This window comes from Arachis stenosperma, chromosome 10 (genome assembly GCF_014773155.1).
Source record: "Arachis stenosperma cultivar V10309 chromosome 10, arast.V10309.gnm1.PFL2, whole genome shotgun sequence".
Classification (NCBI taxonomy): domain Eukaryota; kingdom Viridiplantae; phylum Streptophyta; class Magnoliopsida; order Fabales; family Fabaceae; genus Arachis; species Arachis stenosperma.
The window spans coordinates 24,539,220-24,559,054 of NC_080386.1; the positions used below are offsets into that span (position 1 = coordinate 24,539,220).

A 19,835-nucleotide genomic window follows, 5' to 3' on the forward strand; every position below is an offset into this window, starting at 1 on the left:
AGAGATCAAGCTTTGCAGATTGGAGAAAAGATCCTCATGGCAGAAAGCAGTGGCTCAAATCTGGTGTCCTACAATCTCACAAAAGGACAGTCAAGCAACAGACCACCTCTTTTCAATGGGAAAAATTATACCTATTGGAAGGAGAGAATGAAGATCTTTGTGCAAGCAGTGGACTACAGGTTTTGGAAGATCATTCTAGAAGGACCACAGTTTCCTACTAACACAAGTGCTGAAGGAGTAGTCAGTCTTAAACCAGAAGCAAGCTGGACAGAGAAAGATAGGAAGAAAGTAGAGCTAAATGCCAAGGCTGTAAATCTACTCAACTGTGCTATCAGCTTCGAGGAGTACCGACGGGTATCACGATGCACAACGGAAAAAGAAATCTGGGACAAATTACAAATCACTCATGAAGGAACCACCATCGTAAAGAAGACTTGGATAGACATGTTAAACAGGGAATATGAAATGTTCACAATGAAGGAAGGAGAATCCATTGATGAACTGTTCGAACGGTTCAACACCATCACTGTTGGCTTGGATGCTATGGGAGTAACACATTCTGATTTTGTGCTTGTGAGAAGAGTGCTGAGATGTCTCACCAAAGAGTGGAAAACAAAAGCTTTAATTATTTCTGAGAGCAGTAATCTTGATTCCATGACACTTGATGATTTGAGAGGAAACCTTCTTGCTTTTGAAAACACTTATTTGAAAAAAGAGTCAAAAAAGAAAGGAATTGCATTTTCTTCTGTAACTAACCCTCTGGATGATGAATCCAATGATGACTCCTCTGAAAATGAATTTGTGTTGTTTGCCAAAAAATTCAGGAAAATGGTGAAGTTCAAAACTTTGGCTGTCTTTGACCTGTTTAGTGCCTACATGTGTAACTTGGAGTTTCTCCCAGATTTCTTTCGCTGTCTTGCATCTAGACACTTTTTGGTACTCTTCAAAGCTTATAGTACAGTGAAGAAGGTTGATGGATTTAGCAATCAGCTCCACTTTCTTCTTGTAATCTTCATTCCATTCAGTTTTTTCTTTTGGAGTTACCACTCCATCAGCACTTATTTTTGTTGGAATCTTGGGACCGTTTATAACAATCTTTCGTATGTTGTAGTCAATGGATTAGATGAATATCCTCATCCCCTCTTTCCAGTAGGCATAGTTCTTCTCGTTGAAGAAGGGAGGCCTATTGTTTGACTGTCCTTCAGTTAGAGAATAGGCAATTGTGGTTGTACCCAAGTTGTTCGCCATTGGACCTTTGCTCCAAGCGGTGAAGCTTGATTCTTGATACCTTGGCTCTTGATACCAATTAAAGGTTGTAGAATGCTTAGAGAAGGGAGGTTGAATCTATGACCTTCTTTTAGTTGAATGAAACTTATAAACTTTCACTTAAATTCTGTTTAAACACAGCAGCGAAGAATTTATGAGACAATTTCATTTTGTCTCATGAATATTAAAAAATAGAACAGAGAAGGGAAGAGAGAAGCTGACACCATCATGTATCCTAGTTCAGTTGTCTTGTGCAATGCAACCAACATCCAGTCTCCACCACAACAGTGGTAGAATTTTCACTATAGTTAAAGTATTACATACACCAATTCCACAGGATTGACACAATTCTTTCACTCTCAAATTCTAACCTAACTTGACTTGGCTATGCTAATACCTAAAACTTCACTCTTAGTGCTTACCCAACTAAGAAAGGAGTACCTCACAGGTACAAGAAACAAGACACTAAATCAACTTAAAGAAATCTAAAATCACTTTATGTTTTTCACTCAAGTGTATCACTCAGCCTTTTAAACACTCATTGGCTTTTACTTGAGCTCTCTCTTTTGCCTTTTACTTCTCAAGAAATTACAGAAAGATATACATTAAAAATGAACACTCCAATATGTAAAACATGAAGGAGCTTGATTGTTTCAACAACCTCTGTTGCTATGTGATGAACCAGATTTGCTTGACTCTGATTTAGTTCCTCATTCTGGTGGAATGCTCCTTTGATAGAAAGCACTATCCAAGTTGATGAACTCTCTCAGAGAAGACTTCTCAGAACATGAACTTCAAACCCTGGTTCTCTCTCCTTGCTTCAGTATGAACAAAAATTTTCTTTTTGTATATCCTTGCATGTTGTTGAGTTTCTCTCTTCCAAGTCAACCATCGAGCTTTGTGCTTCACCAACTTACCTTTCACTTTTTCCATTAATTCCCAAATTGGAAGTTGAAACAGATCCCTTTTTCTTGACCGAATGACTCAAAAAAGCAAAGAAGAAAAGTTTTTAATGGCAATCCAACATCTGAACCCTTGAGATACTACTTGGTCTCCAAGAAACAATCTTGGCCTTTGATTCACAGCAGTGTGTTTCGGAAATCACTTTCTCCATATATCTCAAAATGAAGTAGCAGAGAGTTGGAGAAGGAGGGAAGAAAGTAAGATGCACGTAAAAGAAAATGAATCACCTTTAGCCTCTGACTTAGCTTGATATCATTTGATTTTGGTGATTTGACCTCAACCTTTCTTGCTTAATCCTTCTCTTTCTTTCTTCTTTGGTGAATAGTTGAAGAACAAAGCTTTCTCTCTCTTTCCTCTGAGTTCTGACCGAAGTGAAAAAGTGAACGTTGCTTTGGAGGCAACAACTTGGAGAGATCAGCTTGAGAGAATTCAATTCGAGCTTGGGTTGGCTTTAATTTATTTGGCCCAACTAAATCATCTCTTAGCTTTGTTTTTCCTTGGGCTTCTTGTTTGGATAGCCCATCAGCCGATTCAATTTGTTTCATATTGGGCTATTGCTACATTGAGTTTTGACCTGCATCACTTAAACAAAATGATCAAAACTAATTGAGTAATTAGCCCAATAAAATTAATATTTGTCATCATTAATTATGTTAGTTAATTTCTTAACTCAACACTTTAATAAAAAACTTTATATATTTTTATTAATTATCTCGTACAGTGTACAAAAGCATACACTAGCATATCTTAATATGCGCATATAATAACAAATGCAAAGTTGGTTCAAAGGTCAATTTATGCTTGTTAATCTTTATATTGCAGGTACACATTAGTTTGATTTAGAAAACTATCAACTATACTGCTAATCATAATTATTAAAATCGGACTGGATCGATCGATTTAACTAAAAAAATCAATAAACTGATAGTCTGATCGATTTAAATTAATATCTTAATCACACTTACAATTAGGTCAGTCAATAGTGATCAAATCCGTTAAAAACTGTCCGGTTCATATCAAATCGCTCTTCAACCCGCATGGGTCCATGGATGGTGAAGCAATCAGCTGTAGCACAATAGAAGCGCACAAATCCACCTATAATTTTCGATCGAATCAGTCGGTCGAATCCAATTCTAATAACTATGAATAACAGTATAGTAGCAATTTTCTGAATCAAACTAATATTTGCCTTTCAATTCTAATACATAATTTCTTCTCATAATAGTATTATCACTCTTTTCAATGTACCGTTAAAAAAGCCTAAATAATACGTTTCACAAAAAATTTCACAAAATACGGTAAATTAGACAAATAAATATATACATAAAACAAAATCAAACATATTGTTAGCAAAAGTCAAATAAATAATCTACTATAGATAAAGGAGACAGAAAAAAGGTTAGTTTCTAATTTTTTTCCTTTAAAATATCTATTTTCAATTATTAGAATCCCAAAAATATTTTTTCTATTTCTAAAATTTAACCTAAGATAATTGGTTGAGTTAAAAACTATTTATTATCTTGAATAATGCTATATATGCTATTATTATACGTAAAGTATATTATTATCAACTATATTAGATATAGACCAAATCAGCTACTAATATAGAATATAAATTAAAATACAAAATACATATTAAAAATAAATTAAACTACACATGTATTTATACATAAATATATAATAATTATTATAAATGACTAATTTTAGTATACAATTAATATTTTTTTATTACTATTATACATGTTTGATAAAAGAAAATGGTCAATTGATAGGCATGATTATTAACTTTTACAGATATATTTATTTACTTCAACAAACTAAAGACGTAAACTTCTTATTCGTATCTTGTATATATATATATATATATTTCAGGGTCCCTTGTCTTAACCTCTATAAAGGTTGTTGACTGATCTAGTGACAGATCTATCTTTTTATTTAAAAGGCCTAATTGATCAATTATCATTAGATTAGACTAAGCTTGTAAAAAGGATTCATGTCTTTTTGAAAGGACCATGTGAAGTAAATAAGTCAGACATAAATAATATGTTGAGGAAATAAATTAAATTAAATTAAATTAATATGTTGAGGAAATAAATTAAATTAATTTTAAAATTCTCAAATTAATCGATCTATATAAATGAACAATCTGATATACACTGATTTATCGAACAATAAAAATTTAGAGGCCAATTTGGTAATTAAAATTTGGAGTATTACTCAACTTCTTCCTTTTATAAAATTTAGATCCATTAGGAGCTCTATCCCTTACACATTGCCTCTTGAAGCAGCCACACCCTGGCACTGCTGGGATGTGCACTGTAGTGAGTGGTTTGTGTTACATGACCAAAAGGGATAAAACTTGACAATCTAAAGCCTCACAAGTTTTTAAAAATTATACAATGTGCCTAATTTACATTGAAAGTTTAGAATTTTTTTTCTTTTAAAGATAAGAAAGCTACCTTTTAATACGTTCAAATGATTTCCAAGTTGCTAGAGATCCAAGTTTTCTGTCAATTTCAGAGATCGTTGATTCTTCTATTGTTGAACTCAAATATCATTTTCCATATTCAAGTCTAACAAAGAAATGGCAACTAGCCAAAAACTAAACCAAATTTCAAAAATTTCTTGCACCTATAGTCTAACCTCAATGGCAACAAAAGCTCTGCCAGACATTATTGATCTGAAATGCACATCCAGCTTCACTAATTCAAGAGATTTGAAACGGTGGGAAATTTTATTCTTCTCCTCCTTGGGTATCTCTGCATACCTACAAGGGACAAATTTTAAAAGATTAGCATTTTGTAACAAAGAAGAATGATAAAAAGGAGTTTGAAGTTTGAACACAGTTTTTTTTATTTTTTTTTTTTTTGTTTCCCAAGGTATTTCTCAACCCGACAGGCCAAGGACTAATTTGCCGAAGTACTGAGCTCCATTTAAGGGTTTGCTGCTGACGAATGGGTTGCTGCATGCACAAGGCAGGATTCGAACCCCCGACTCTTGCTTAAGCAGACTAGTGAAATTTGAACACAACGGTTATCTTTTGCATATCTTATTTGAGCTTAGGGTGTCTTGACTTCCATCCCTCTCCCCCAAATAGGACGTGTGGTTAGAAGAATGTTTTTACATTTATGGAAATTTTACACAAAACCCTTGCATCGAAATGATTTTACAACGTAAGATTCCCAGGAATTTAAAACTTTTTCACGAACCACATGCTTCCTCAGAGAAATTTCTAGCTCTATGACCTTTGTTATAAAAAAGAATTAAAAACAAGAGAATAATTTGAATTACGTTTGCTCATAGCCATCAGGTTGAAAAATTGGATCCCATAAAAAATCAGTGGGTCCTCTTGGAGGAACAATCTTCCCCTATCATGACAGCAAAACATGAGTTAGCAAAACATCAAGTCACGCATGGGAACTCCGTAACTGAATTTATTTACTTTTGCAACTTCAAGAAATAATTAGATTCATGTTTGTTTACTAAAACATGACGGTCAATTTAAAGAAAATGTGTATAATATATGGTAGACAAAAACACCACATGGGATTTCAGAGAGATACCGGAGTTTTTCCAGCAAATGTGATAGGTTCCCTATTTGGGCCAATCGCAAAGGAAAATACACATAAGGCATAAGCTGATTTATCATCATATGCCCTCAACAAATTGTTGAGACCTGGAAAATAAGTTGGAAATGAGTAGATCAGATTCTGAGATATCCTGAAGAAAGGCACTCAAAGAAGTAAAAGTTAAATCAGAATAAATCAGCTTACGGACAACCTTCATGACCAATCTTCTGCAAAAACCATTTGCTGCATGATTTATTAAACTCGTTAGACTATGACAAAAGATTGCATATAACCTCAGGTAGATCCACATATGAATACAACAACAACAAAGTCTTATCCCACTAGGTGACGTCAGCATAGATTCACATATGAATAATATATTAAAATAATCCAACATCTTAGTGATCAAAAACTAGTTTTGGTATTGACTAAGTCTAAGACTTACGTTGTTCAGCTAGCTATACATTCAATAGTTGTTATAACTTAAAAGTTAAAATTCACATTTCTAACATTTTTCCATGTTCGATTATACATCTTAACCCTCCCAAAAACTCTTCTAGTGATTTTTTAGTAGTAGAATATTTAGCTTCTTAAGAAGTATTTAAAACACTAAAAAGAAGCGGCTGTCACTGCATATCCAAACACAAAAGAACTCAGTTGCAAATTTAGTTCTTTACACACTGATGCGTGAGCATTTTTTCTATCTTTTCCTAATGAATTTGCATCTAATTTGTTGAGTTTAATCAAGAATTAATTATATTTTAGCCACAATGGATGCTATTTTGAGTTTTGTGCAATACTATTTATTTTAGGTAGCATTCGGCTAGACTTGATGGAGTTTCTGCAGCACAAGAATCAAAGGAGATGGCTGCGAGAAGCGACGCGTGATCTGGAAGTATCCATGGCGACGCGTACGCGTGACTGACGCGTACGCGTGAATTGAAGATTTGCTCAGCGACGCGTCCGCGTGACCGACGCGTCCGCGTGACTCGCAGAAAAGACCATCGATGCGTACGCGTGACATGCGCCACGTGCAGAAAAGCCCAGAAAATGCTGGAGAGCAATTTCTAGGCTGTTTTGACCCAGTTTTCAGCGCAGAAAACACAGATTAAAAGCTGCAGAATGGACAAATCAAGTGGTCCCCACCCATCAGCTGAATACTTGTTAATTAATTTGAATTTAAATTCAAATCTTATTTTCAGGAAAAGATATTATTTTTAATTTTAGATAATTAGATTTTAAATTTATTAGGATTAGTTATAAATAGGAATTTAAATGCCATCAGAAAAAAACACAGTACATTGTTACCAGAACCCTTATTTTTTTCTCTCTGAACCATGAGCAACTAATCCTTCATTGTTAAGGTTAGGAGCTCTGTCTATTTTCATGAATTAATTCGTTTGATCTTTTTAATTTAACTCATGTTTAGATTTATATTTCAATAATTGTTTTCATTCTTTATTCTATGAATATGGGTGGAACGGAAGTATGACCCATGTTCTAATTGAGTTCTTGTAAAACTTGAAAAAGCTCTTTACTTGAACAACAGCTTGAAAACATATTATACTGAATTTCTAATTGTTTGTATTTAATGGGATACGTGACATATAATCCCCTTATTTTTGGATAATTAGGATTCTTTTGGCATATAAACTAGAAATTGATCATCACCCTCTAATTGGAATTAATTGACCAAGGAATTGGCAGTTAATGAATTTTAGAGGAGACTAGGAAGGTCTAAGGAATTAAGGTCTAGTCACATATAGTTTGCCATGAAATTAAATCTTGCATGATTAAATTAATTAGTAATAAAAGTTAATCCGAAAAATAGATAACTCTGAAACCTTAACTGCTTTCTCAAATATTTTATTCCCAACTCATTGTTGCTTGCATTCTGAAATTTTTAAAGTACTGTTTAATGCTCTTTGAATATCTCAAAACCATTTTCTGCTTGCCTAACTAATCCTATCAAACGCTATTGTTACTTGATCCATCAATCCTCGGTGGGATCGACTCTGAAGATCGACCCTTACTCACGTAAAGTATTACTTGGTACGACCCGATGTACTTGCCGGTTAGTTTGTGGGTTGTAAAATAACGCATCACACACAAGCGCTTAAATTCTTTTTACACAAATAGGCCCTAACCGACTCTTCCACCCCCTTTCTATTGATCTGTAAATGTTCAACCTTTGTTAACAGCTTTTCCTGCCAAGGTTATTCTTATTCTTGCTGCCTTATTATCTATATCACTCTTATTGGCTGGTATATTTGATTCGAATAGGTCCTAGAAGGTAAACTTTTACTGAATTACAATCAAAGAATGTTGGACTGCAGAATTCTAATCATGTGCAAAGACAATCATAATCGATGGGCAGAGAAACTGGGATGAATATGATTAGAAATGTCAAAAATGTGGAAAGGATTGGATTAGCTATGCATTCCCTAGGTGGAGTCTAAAACTGACATTAGTGGATAGAAAGATATAAGTGGATTTATGATACAATATCAAGCCCAAAGCCAAACGAAAATCCATGTAACAAACCCGAGTTTGTAGGAAGATGAGTTTGTTGTTGCAGTGAAAATGCATTTCTACAACACACAGTGAATAATAAAGCATAGCACTCTTGTAAAATATTTTCTTAACAAGATAAAACATTTTCTTAACCATTTGGATGATGTATATGGTCATAATCTTACTAGAACAAATGAATCATACCCAAATGGTGAATCAAATATAAATTGGTAGCATATAGTGATTTCCACTACCAAGACAGTACTACCATCACAGATTTATGATCAACAAATAAAAGTGGGTTTAAATTTTGATATGAACAATGTGACACAGTGCTTATTCAGCAACTATCCTTATATACAAGGGAACCCATTCCTAAAATGTTATAGAATGACCCCCTGCTTTCATTTGTCGATCTACCACCATATTATCAACCAATTTTGAGAAATTGTCCTTTTCCTTATTTTTTTATTTTCATAGTATCAAGGTACTAGTCTTATAGAACAGACATAAAATAAACAACACTTTTCGTGAACCCAAAAGGAGAGTACCTCAAGATGATGATAAAATGTGAAATAGAACTTACATGTAAGGCCCTGTAAAAAAATTAAAAACATTCAAACAAAAGCAGTGTCAGGTTGAATAGTATTCCCAACTTAGAATCATGTAAAATAAGATAATTATACCATCCTGGAAGACCTTTCATGGCATTGAAACAAAGGCAAGTATCTTCAACCAACACAGGTCCATTAACCTTAACATACATTTGAAAAGCCATCAGAAAGGTTAAAAAATTGAGGAAAAAAAGAAAATTCGACCCTAAAATAACACATAATGGAATCAGTGAAAGCCAGATTGTGAGTGAATACCTGAAGAGCAGCCAAACGAGCCTTCTCTTTGGAGATATCTTCAGGCTCTCCTTGCAACTCAAAAACAAAACAAAAAACAAACAGAAGAAAGGGTTAAATTAAAAGAACTAGAGGGAAAGAGTGAAGTATTACAATCAAGTTTGAGGGACTGAAATGGTATGGACTGGCCCAAGATGGCACGAACTTCATCAAGCTTTTCGGCATTGCCAGTTACAAAAGTAACAGGACGTGATAGTACCAATCCAGAAGCCATTTCCCCAAACCAAAGCTTCTTCCAGCTTTTATTTTGCTTCTGGTGTTAGAAGGTACAGAGAGAACCACACACCAGTAGAGTATAGTGAGTTCTTGACTCCTTGGGAATTGGGAGTGGCTATAGTGGCTGCAAGCAATGCTTTGCATCAACTATGAGAAGAAAGAGACAAACCGCACTGTTAATTTATAATTTCTATCATTTGGATTTTTGACTATTTATTTTATATTGATATGTTTTGATTCTAGTGTTTTGAGTTGTCACCAAGGTTATGTGATTGTTCTTTATTGTATATTCATCTGTAATAGGCAAGTCAATTGGATTTTTTTTTTATTGTATATTGATCTATTTTGATGCTGGTGTTGTGAAGATTAGACTCCCTCATCTCATGCCACTCTTCAATTGGATTGGCACCTTGAAGCTGTGTGTCATCTTGTTGAAGGAGGGACATTAAGAGTTGCCTTTGTTCTAGTGATAATGAAACTTTGGAGTTGTTATTATCTGCAAACTGAGATGAGGTTAGGCTGCCTTTATCATCACATTTCTCTTTGGGAGTCATATTATTGATGCTGACTTCTTTGGATTGTTGCTTCATATGGGGAGGAAACCCATGCTTTTGGTAGCATACATCTACCAAGTGACCGACCTTGTTGCAGAAGGAACAGATTTTGGTGTAACCTCCTCTACTAGAATTACCACAGCCTCTGTCGCATGCTCCTCTACCAAAGCCACCTCTCCCAAGTGAAGTGTTTCTCGTAGTGCCATCTCGGTTGTTGGAGTTATCACTATTTGTAGCAGCCAACAAATTTTGTAGATTTGGAGCAACTCTATCATGCAGATGTCTTGCTGTGTGAGCAAAGAAAAGACTTCATTAGGCTTCACCACTGCTTCAATTCTCTTTCAATCCTAAAAGACCATACTCTTACATCAAAGTAGATCGTCACCAATAAAAATCAAGTTTACAATGCAATGAGCAACCAAAGCCTGCTTTGTCATACAAGGTCTTAATTTAAGGACATCCTTCTCAAACTCCCAAACTTTAGCGACACTACCAGTAATCACTGCATGAGCAAATCCCATGTTTGAAGTGATGGAAGCGATTTGAATCCCTCATAATAATGTCCCTCTCAGTAATTTTGGATATGAACTTAGCTGCATTATGGCAATCACCACAGACACGCAAGTTCTTGAATATCCTAATGGGACTTCTTGGTGGGGTGCTGATAATACCAAATGCCATTGCCAATCTCTCGCAATGACTCATCAAAATCTGCTCTTTCTCGTCATCCTCAACATCTTGCAGGACAAAACTGTAGTCCGGAACATAACCGAGGCTCTTCATTTTGGACGCCAAAACCCTTAATTCCTCGTATATCTCTGTGCATTTAGGATGGGTTTGGTTCCCAGTGTAGAAGACTTCAACTATATTTCCCACTACAACAGAACTCCATCCAGGAATCTTCCTCAGACCACGATCTCTGGCCAATGATCTTACTTTAGTCACTCCTTCCCATTTGCCAACATTTGCATACATATTTGATAGCAAAACATAATAGCCAACATTTTCAGAATCAACTTCCAACAAACGACTTGAAGCAAAGGTACCCAAATCTACATTTCCATGTATTCTACAAGCACTTAGAAGAGCACCCCAGATCGACGCATCAGGCTGCATCGACATGCTACTCACTAAATTATACGCCTTCTCCAAATATCCAGCTCTTCCAAGCAAATCAACCATGCAACCATAATGTCTCAAATTTGGCTTGATTCCATACTCTTTCTGCATCAAATCAAAACAGCGTTCACCCTCATTCACTAACCCAGAATGACTACATGCCGACAACAAAGATACGAATGTGATATGATCTGGCTCTACCCCTTCAGCTAGCATATCCTTAAAAAGTTGGAGTGCTACTTCTCCATCCCCATGAATCCCAAGAGACGATATTATGGCATTCCAAGGAACTGAAGTTTCCCGTGGAATTTCATTGAATAATGACATGCCATCAACTAACCTCCCACATTTTCCGTACATGTCAATTAGGCTGGTAGCCACAAAGACATCCTTGTAGAGCCAGTTCTTAATTAACCTTCCATGAATTTTCCTTCCTTGTTGCAAAGCTCCAACATGTGAATATGCTGGGAGAATGCTCACCCATGTCCCTTGGGTGGGGATTATCTTTGTACACTCTTCCATCATGTTGAAAGCATCAATTGCCTCACTTGCAAGACCATTCTGCGTGTAACCTGTGATCAAAGTGTTCCATGATATTATATCTTTAACAGGAAGTTGTTCAAAAACCGTGCAAGCACAATCCATAGCTCCCAATTTTGCATACATATTCACAAGTGCATTTCCAATCACAACATCCTTTTCAAGCCATTCATGCCTAATAATGAATCCATGAATTGAACTGCTTATCCTTCGATCACTTAACTTACCAAAGATTGAAGCCAAACTCACAATTGTCAACAAGTCAGGCTGAATTCCAACAAACTGCATCTCTTTAAACAACCTGAGTGCACTAGTTGGATCATCATTCTGCTCGTATGCAGCAATTATAGAATTCCAAGATACCAGATCCCTAACTTCCATGTGATCAAAAACCCTCTGCACATCCCCAAGCCTTCCAAACTTTGAATACACATTGATCAAAGCATTTGATACAAACACGTCCATCTCCAAACCATGCTTTATCACATACAAGTGAATCAACATACCGCTAACAATATCACCCGACTGCACACAAACAGGAAGTACGCTCGACACAGTAACAGGATCCATCTTCAGCCCCTCACTTCTCATCCTATTCAAGACATGCAATGCCTCGTCAGCGTTCCCATTCTGACAAAACGCAGAAATCATTGCATTCCACATACCCACATCTCGATCAGGCATTTCATCAAACAGCTCATATGCAACATCCAAAGCACCAAACCGCGAATACAAGTTGATCAATGAGGCAGCCACAAATACATCCCGTTCAAAACCCAACTTCACAACATAGCAATGTATCTTCTTGCCATCAATTAGATTCACACAAGCCTTCAACACAGGTGGAAAGGTATAAAAATCAGGCCTTAAACCAGATACTAACAAGAATTCATTGAAACAGCTCAATGCCTCATGGCGCCGGCAGCTGCGAACATAAGCAGCCACCATTGAATTCCAGGCAAAGATATTCTTTCTCTGAAGCTGGTTGAAGGTGGAGCGAGAGAATGTGATGTCCCCAAGAGATGCATACAAATTAACCAGCTTTGTTGACAAAACAACATCTTGAGCTTTTCCCAACACAACAAGAAGAGTGTGAAGCCTCTTAGCGATGTTGATGTCCCTGCAAACTCGGATTAGAATGTCGAAATCGAAATCAAAACCGGAAGTGGAAGTGCCAAGTTTGTTGCTCTTGTGGAAGTGTATGGGAGTTGCATGTGCATGGTGAAGCCATCTCTGCAATGAAAGAACCTTGGAAACGAGACGAGGTTGAGTTTGGAAATGGACACCAATTTGAGAAGTGAACACATACAGAGGAGCCAAGAGTGGCATGAGATGAGGGAGCCTAACCTTCACAATGCCAGCATCAAAATAGATCAATATATAATAACTAAAAAAGAAATTCCAATTGACAGCAATTGCCAATGACAGATTAATATACAATAAAGAACAATCACATAACCTTGGTCACAAGAATACTAGCATCAAAACCATAGTTCTGAAAACCGAATCGGTCATCGAACTGTTATAATTATTGGTTCACTACTTTACTGGTCCAACCGGAAAAATCGTTTTATAATAAACTAATAAATAAAATATAAATAAGCATACTGAAACATAACTATAGTCTAATATAAATCTTAAAATGTCATTCAAATTTAAAACACTATATCAACTAAAGTCTTATGATCTTATCAAAATACAAATTCAAAAGTCAAATATCAAAAAAATATATCTAAAGATTAACAAGTTAACAAGGTTTCAGCATAAACTTTTTCTAAGATTAACAATGAACAGTAACAATGAGCATAATTTCAGCATAATTTTCAGCATAATTTTAAAAAAAGCTAATAAAATTTTTCAAATATTAAACAATTAGTGGTGGCAATGAGCATAATTTCAGCTAAATTATTTTTTGCACAGCACAGAACAAAAAAAATTAACAATGGGCAGTATCAATGAGTATAATTTTAGCATAATTTTCAGCATAATTTTAACAAAGGCTAATAAACTTTTTCTAATATTAACCATGAGTAGTAGGTGGTGGAGAAACTAGGGTTTCGGTGGCAACACTCTTAAGTCTGAACTGAAGAGAAGGAGAAGATAAGGTTCACATTTTTCTTCCCCCATTAAACTTCAACACGGCGCCATTTCCTTCAAACCGGCAGGTTGCCGGTCCGGTCCAACCAGCCAGCTCTAGGTCGGTTCAGCAGCTCTCCACCGATTTTTTATCACAGTTTTACATGGCTGGCCGGACCGTTAATGCTGCCAGTTCGCAGTTGGACCAGTTCGACCGGCCTGTCCTGTCTAGTTTTCATAAAATTGATCAAAACTATGGTTACGCAAACCGAACCGGTCAATAAACCAATAAAGTGACTGGTTCAATGGTTTAATAGTTCAACCGAGGTTCAATCGAAATTCAACCAGTTTAATTAAATATAAAATAAAATTATTGAAAATTTTATATAATTTCAAATATTTAAATTCAATGAATTGTAAGCTAATAAAATTCAAAATGTCACATAATAAATTATCTATAATTTACCATTAAAATTTTACAAACAACTTCAAACATCAAAGTTTATAATTAAAAAAAATCAAAATGCACATGTACGCTCCTCATCACAAATCATAATCATCACAAAGTAAACTAACGCAAGTGATCAATATTGGTTAAGAGCAAATTATTTGGTATTCTTCAGACTAATTAAGGCATTCCCATATAAAGTACACTATTAAGGAAACTAACATCAAGTCATATATACTACTAAACATACTTAACACAGGTTCATATAACTTAGAATGCCACATCCCCAAGAAAATAACACAGTGAAATTTCAGGGCTTTCAACAATTTTCTGGTCAGCTTTAGATGAGGCTATGTATTTTGCAACATTGGCAGAGCAAACAAGCTTATCAGTTTTCTCATCCGGGATTTCAACTGAAAACTCTTTTTCCAGCATCAATCAGAGCCGAATCCAATTGAAGAGCACAAGTATCTCAATTACATATTGACACACTCATTCCCAGGAAAGCACCATCAACAAGTCAAAATCAGAAAAATAACAAAACTTAACAATGCAGTGAAGCACATAAAGGATAACACTTATCCGCCACCAGAAGAAACAACAATAAAAACAAGTTTTTAAGTTTAACTAATTTTAGTCACGAACAAGCCAACTATAATTAAACCAGAAGTCAGAACAAAATAACAACAACCCAGCCCTGTTAATAACAATGAACAAGGAAGAAAAATAACTCAGAAAACAAGTAACCCAGGAAAACAGCAATCAACAATCAACATAATTAAATCCAAAAAAATAGCAATTAACTCCCAAAATGAAACTGAAGAAGCAGTGGAGGGATGGAGGCTTACAAACTCAGAAATTCACTAACTCAAAATGAGCAGAAATTAACCAGAAATCAGAAAACCAAACAAAAGTACAAAAACAAGCAAAAATAAATTGGAGCAGCAGTGCTTACTGGCAGCCACGGAGGAAGGCAAGTGACGGCGAGGGAGGAATGGGAAGTGACGGCAACAGACGAGGAGGATTGAGCTCGGACAGAGAGTAACAGACAGCTCCAAGAGGGATGCTGGCCTCGGACACAGAGAGAGCGCACGAAGAGACGGCGACCGACCGATCAACCTTCGCGACGGCAACGCCACCGGATCAACGCGTCCTTCGTGCGACCGCGACGAGAAGAGGAGCGATGAGAACTAAGAACAGTTCGGCGATGCGATGAGAAGAGTTCTGCGATAAGAAGAGTGCGACGGCACCCACGCTTTGTCCCCACCGGCGGCAACAGCACCCTGTACCGAAGGAGAAGAGTTTGGCGATGAGGGACGGTGATGGTGGCTGGCTGGGCTTAGGGTTAGGTTTCAGAAAGTGAGAGAAAGGAAGTGGGGTATTTCTTCGTTCTTCTTCCTTCTGATTGCAACACAGCGTCGTTTTTCATTGATGCACCGAAGCGGGAACCACGAAAATATCCGGCTGGTTCTGACGGTTCACTGATTAACCATGATTTACCCAGTTTCCTGATCAATTTTTTGCAGAATAGTTTTATACTTTAATCGGTGATCGAATTGGTCAATCTGGTTCGATTTTCAAAACATTAATCCAAACAGATCAATATACAATAAAATGATAAATAGTCAAAAATTCAATTGAGAGAAATTACTCATTACAAATAAGGGTGTCGCAGTACGGTTTGGATCGGTTTTGAATCTAAAACTCATCCGATCCGAACACTAATTTTATTTGTAGTACGATTTCGATTGGATGGTTTTTTAAAAAAATCCTATCCAATTTTAAGTGTATTGGATTAGATTGGATTTGCGATTTTATAAATTAAAAAATTAAATACATATAATAAGTTTCAATATCAAATTTTAAATAATTAACAATGACATAACAAGTTTCAACAATATCTTAAAAAGTCAACGATAACATAACAGTAGAAATAAAATTATAGGTTAGTTAAAAAAATAAATAAATCACATTTTAAACATAAAATATTTATTAAATAATAATAATACATGAATAATATAAAAATATATGACAAATTAAACATGTTATAAGTATAATTGTAAATATAATAATAAAATAATAATATTATAGCTAATTGTGCGATTGGATTAGATTTGATCGGTTATGAAAAAAGATTCGAAATCCGATCCGATCCAACTGTTTGCAAAAAATAGAATCCAATCAAATCCGAATTTGTGTGGTTTTAATCATTTTTTTGTTTGAATTGGATTGGATAAACGGTTTAATTTGGATTAGTTTGAATTTGAACACCCCTAATTACATATTAATATACAATTCAAGAAAATTAAATGATTAATATACAATAAAGCTCACATAAGCTGGTAAAAGAGAAAGCAATCAGATTCATATACAATTAAAAAAAAAGTAAAGACCCAACTCTGTTTTTGTCCATTTTTAAATAGGACAAGACGCTCTTTCCAAAAGAATGAATATTTCAGTCCTCAATCTTTTTATTTTAGGATAATACGACTCTTTTATTAAAAAATTCATTAAATAATAATAAAAATTAGTAATGTTAAAATGATACTTTTTAAAAATATTTTATATTAATAGTCTTTTCATTTTAAAAATATTTAGTTTTAAAATTGATGAAATTTTAAAACTCCAAACAATAGTATTATAATATCCACCAAACTCTGTAGAAAATAATTAGGATAACTAAAGCTAATAAATATATCATATCTGTGTTTTTTTGTAAATTTAATTAATGGTGGACAACTAAAACATGCGAGTAATAAATTTATTCTTTTTTTACTAATAAGACTAATTCAATAGAGTGCTTTTGGAGTATTATTTTTTATAGAGTTAAGTACGACTCTGGTTTTTAAAGTAGGGGATAAAAGATTTTTTCGTCCTCAACCTCTTTTAGCTTACAAAATCGTCCCTAAAGTTTAACTTAATTTTAAAATCATTTTTCGGACCAAAATACCCTTCCTCTTCTTCCCCAAAATCCTCATTTTCTATTCTTCTTTTTCTTCTTTTCCATCCCAGCATTATCTCTTCCTCTTTTTTCTTCTTTTTCATCAAAGCATCAGCAACAACAATAATAAAACAATGTAATATACATTTTAAAAAAGCAACTAGAAACAGAAGCAGAAATATGAAATTAAAAGCAAAACCAGAACCAAAAACACAATCAATCAGAAGCAGAAGCAAAAATAATATAATTAGAAGCAAAATTAGAACCTGAAGCACAAGCAACCAGAAGCAGAAGCAGAGCAACCAGAAGCATAATGAAATTAGAATTAAAAACAATAATAGAATCAAAATCAGAAATAATGTAATTAACAAACAAACAAATTCAACAATATAATTAATAGCAACAGCAAGGAGCAGAAACTGCCGAGGAGAAGAAACGGCCAACGAGGGAGTAGTGACGACTGGTGACCGAACGAGGAGGAGGAGCAAAAACGGCAAGCGGTGCACAACGTCCACCCTCGCAGATCTGTTGGCGTCGATGCCGAGCGAGGAAGAGGAGTAGCAGCGAGATTTTGCGGCGATATCCAGCGGCAAAGACCGAATGACGAGGAGCAGCGGCGGCAAATTCTCTTCCCCTTCCCTACCTTCCCTTCCTCCTCTTCTTCCCTGAACCCCTCCCCCAAAGCATGATTCCCTTTAATCCCTTTTTTGTTTTTTCTTTTTTTATATATATATTTTTTTAGTTAAGGGTAGTTGGGTAATAAAAATAAAAATTTTGGTAGAACGATTTAAAACTAAGTTAAACCTTAGGGACGATTTTTTAAGCAAAAAAAGATTGGGAATGAAAAAAATTTTTAACCCCTATTTAGAGACCAACATCGTACTTAACCTTTTTTTATACTTACAAGAAGTAAATTAATTTTGAATTGATTTATATTAGAATTGATAGATGAAATAATAAAATCAGTCTTATATCAGAGAGATAGTATTATCTTGATAGATAACTATTAAAGTCTTGCCACTTATACAATCAGGGACGAACCTAGAGGGGGGCGAGTAGTGGCTTCGGCCCTCCCAAAATTTTTAGAAACTATATTTATATATGAGATATGTATTTAAAAAATTAAAAAATATTATATAATTTAGTATTTATATATGTATTATTTTTTATTATGTGATAGATTTATGTCATAATTGTTTAATTTATTAATATTTTTCACTTAACTAATTTAATATTATACCCTCAAGTCTTTGTAACTTTCAAATTAATTTTTACATAATAATCTCTATATTTATTTAAAAAAACATTTGTTTATTTTATATTAACATATTTAAATTTTATATTATTATATTAATAATAACTTACGTAGTTATATTTTGGTAATCACATTATATACTTTAGGTATTCTTTTTTTACAAAAAATACTTATTTTTCTTCTAAATTTATATTTGAAGGTTGTGGTAGGCTTAGAGAAGGGGGTTTGAATCTATGTCTTCCTTTTAAGTTGTTGTTATAATCTTTTAAATCAAAACTTTCAATTCTGATTCTGTTTGTACTCAGCAGCGAAAATTTATGAGACAATTTATTTTTGTCTCATGAATATCAGAAAACAGAATACATCAGAGAAGAGAAAAGCTAACACCAGCATATATCCTGGTTCGGTTGCCTTGTGCTATGCAATCTACGTCCAGTCTCCTCCACAACAATGGAGGAATTTCCACTATAGTTAAAAGTATTACATACACCAATTTCACACTCAAGTTCTAACCTAACTTGACATTGGCTATGCTAACACCTAACTATTCACTCTTAGTGCTAACCCAACTAAGAAAGGGACACCTAATAGGTACAAGATACAAGATACTTAACCAACCTAAAGAAATCAGAAAATAACTCTAGGCTTTCTCTCAAGTGTATCACTCAGCCTTTTTCCACTCATGGCTTTTACTTTAACTCTCTCAATATGCCTTTTCACTCAAGAAATTACAGAAAGATAAACATTGAAAGTAAAGTACAAACTGTAAAACATGAAAGAGATTGACTCTTCAACAGCCTCTTTGTTATGTGATAAACCATATTTGCATGTTTCTGATTCAGTTCTTCATTTTTGGCGAAATGCTTCTTTGAAAGAAAGCACTGTCCAAGTAGATGAACTTCTTCAGGGAACACTTCTCAGAATAAAACCTCAATACTCTGGTTATCTCTCCTTAGTTTCTGAATGAACAGCAAACCTCTTTTATCTCCTTGCATGTTGTTGGGTTCTTCTTCCAAGGTCAACACTTTGAGCCTTGAGCTTCACCAACCCACAGATTCACTTTTTCTCATTAAACCTTAGAGTAGAAACTTTGCTTCTGACTCCTTCATCTTGGCCGAAAGCCATAAAGCAGCAACCACAAAAGTTTTCTAGTGGTCAACTTAATATGAGCCCTTGAAAACCAACTTGGTCCCCAAGACATGTTTGAGACCATGGATATAGAGCAGAGAGGAACATAAATCCTCTTTTCTATATAGCTCGAAACGGAGATACAGAGGGTTGAAGATGAAGAGAAGAAAGTGTGTTGCATGGAAGAGGAAATGGATTATCTTGAGCTTTCTGATCTTTTCTTGATATGGTTGATTAGACCTCACCCTTCTTTGCTTAACCTTCTCTTTCCTTATTCTTTCATGACTAGCTTAGGGACTAAGCTCTCTTTCTTACTTTTTCTAAGTCCAGTGATTTGA

General features: G+C 34.8%; 2 protein-coding genes across 4 annotated transcripts; both read right to left on the reverse strand.

Moving 5' to 3' along the window:
• Positions 1–1,503: 1,503 nt before the first annotated feature.
• LOC130955033 (pentatricopeptide repeat-containing protein At4g33990-like) lies at positions 1,504–15,735 on the reverse strand. Of its 3 annotated transcripts, XM_057881807.1 has the most exons (8): positions 13,675–14,731; positions 9,182–12,996; positions 8,864–9,066; positions 6,003–6,041; positions 5,793–5,905; positions 5,521–5,597; positions 4,689–4,996; positions 1,504–2,811 (listed from the first exon to the last, which is right to left on the reverse strand). In XM_057881807.1, the coding sequence occupies exons 1-2, from the start codon at positions 13,675–13,677 to the stop codon at positions 10,480–10,482; spliced, it is 2,520 nt and encodes an 839-aa protein (XP_057737790.1). In that variant the 5' UTR covers positions 13,678–14,731; the 3' UTR covers positions 1,504–2,811; positions 4,689–4,996; positions 5,521–5,597; positions 5,793–5,905; positions 6,003–6,041; positions 8,864–9,066; positions 9,182–10,479. The 3 variants fall into 3 exon arrangements, with proteins under 3 accessions (XP_057737790.1, XP_057737791.1, XP_057737789.1); XM_057881808.1 differs by lacking the exons at positions 1,504–2,811; positions 13,675–14,731 and adding an exon at positions 15,129–15,735 and having other exon boundaries at positions 4,390–4,996; XM_057881806.1 differs by lacking the exons at positions 1,504–2,811; positions 4,689–4,996; positions 5,521–5,597; positions 5,793–5,905; positions 6,003–6,041 and having other exon boundaries at positions 6,065–8,908; positions 8,999–9,066.
• LOC130956886 (inosine triphosphate pyrophosphatase-like) lies at positions 4,861–9,434 on the reverse strand. Its single transcript, XM_057883832.1, has 8 exons — positions 9,366–9,434; positions 9,182–9,238; positions 8,999–9,066; positions 8,899–8,908; positions 6,244–6,256; positions 5,793–5,905; positions 5,521–5,597; positions 4,861–4,996 (listed from the first exon to the last, which is right to left on the reverse strand). The coding sequence occupies exons 1-8, from the start codon at positions 9,432–9,434 to the stop codon at positions 4,861–4,863; spliced, it is 543 nt and encodes a 180-aa protein (XP_057739815.1).
• Positions 15,736–19,835: the final 4,100 nt, after the last annotated feature.

Coding starts and splice junctions, on each gene's coding strand:
- LOC130956886 (XM_057883832.1), bottom strand. CDS start 9,434: ATGGCTTCTGGATTGGTACTATCACGTCCTGTTACTTTTGTAACTGGC. Junction 5,598..5,792: donor CATTTGCTGGAAAAACTCCG/GTATCTCTCTGA, acceptor CTGTCATGATAG/GGGAAGATTGTTCCTCCAAG. Junction 4,997..5,520: donor CCTGATGGCTATGAGCAAAC/GTAATTCAAATT, acceptor TGTCCCTTGTAG/GTATGCAGAGATACCCAAGG.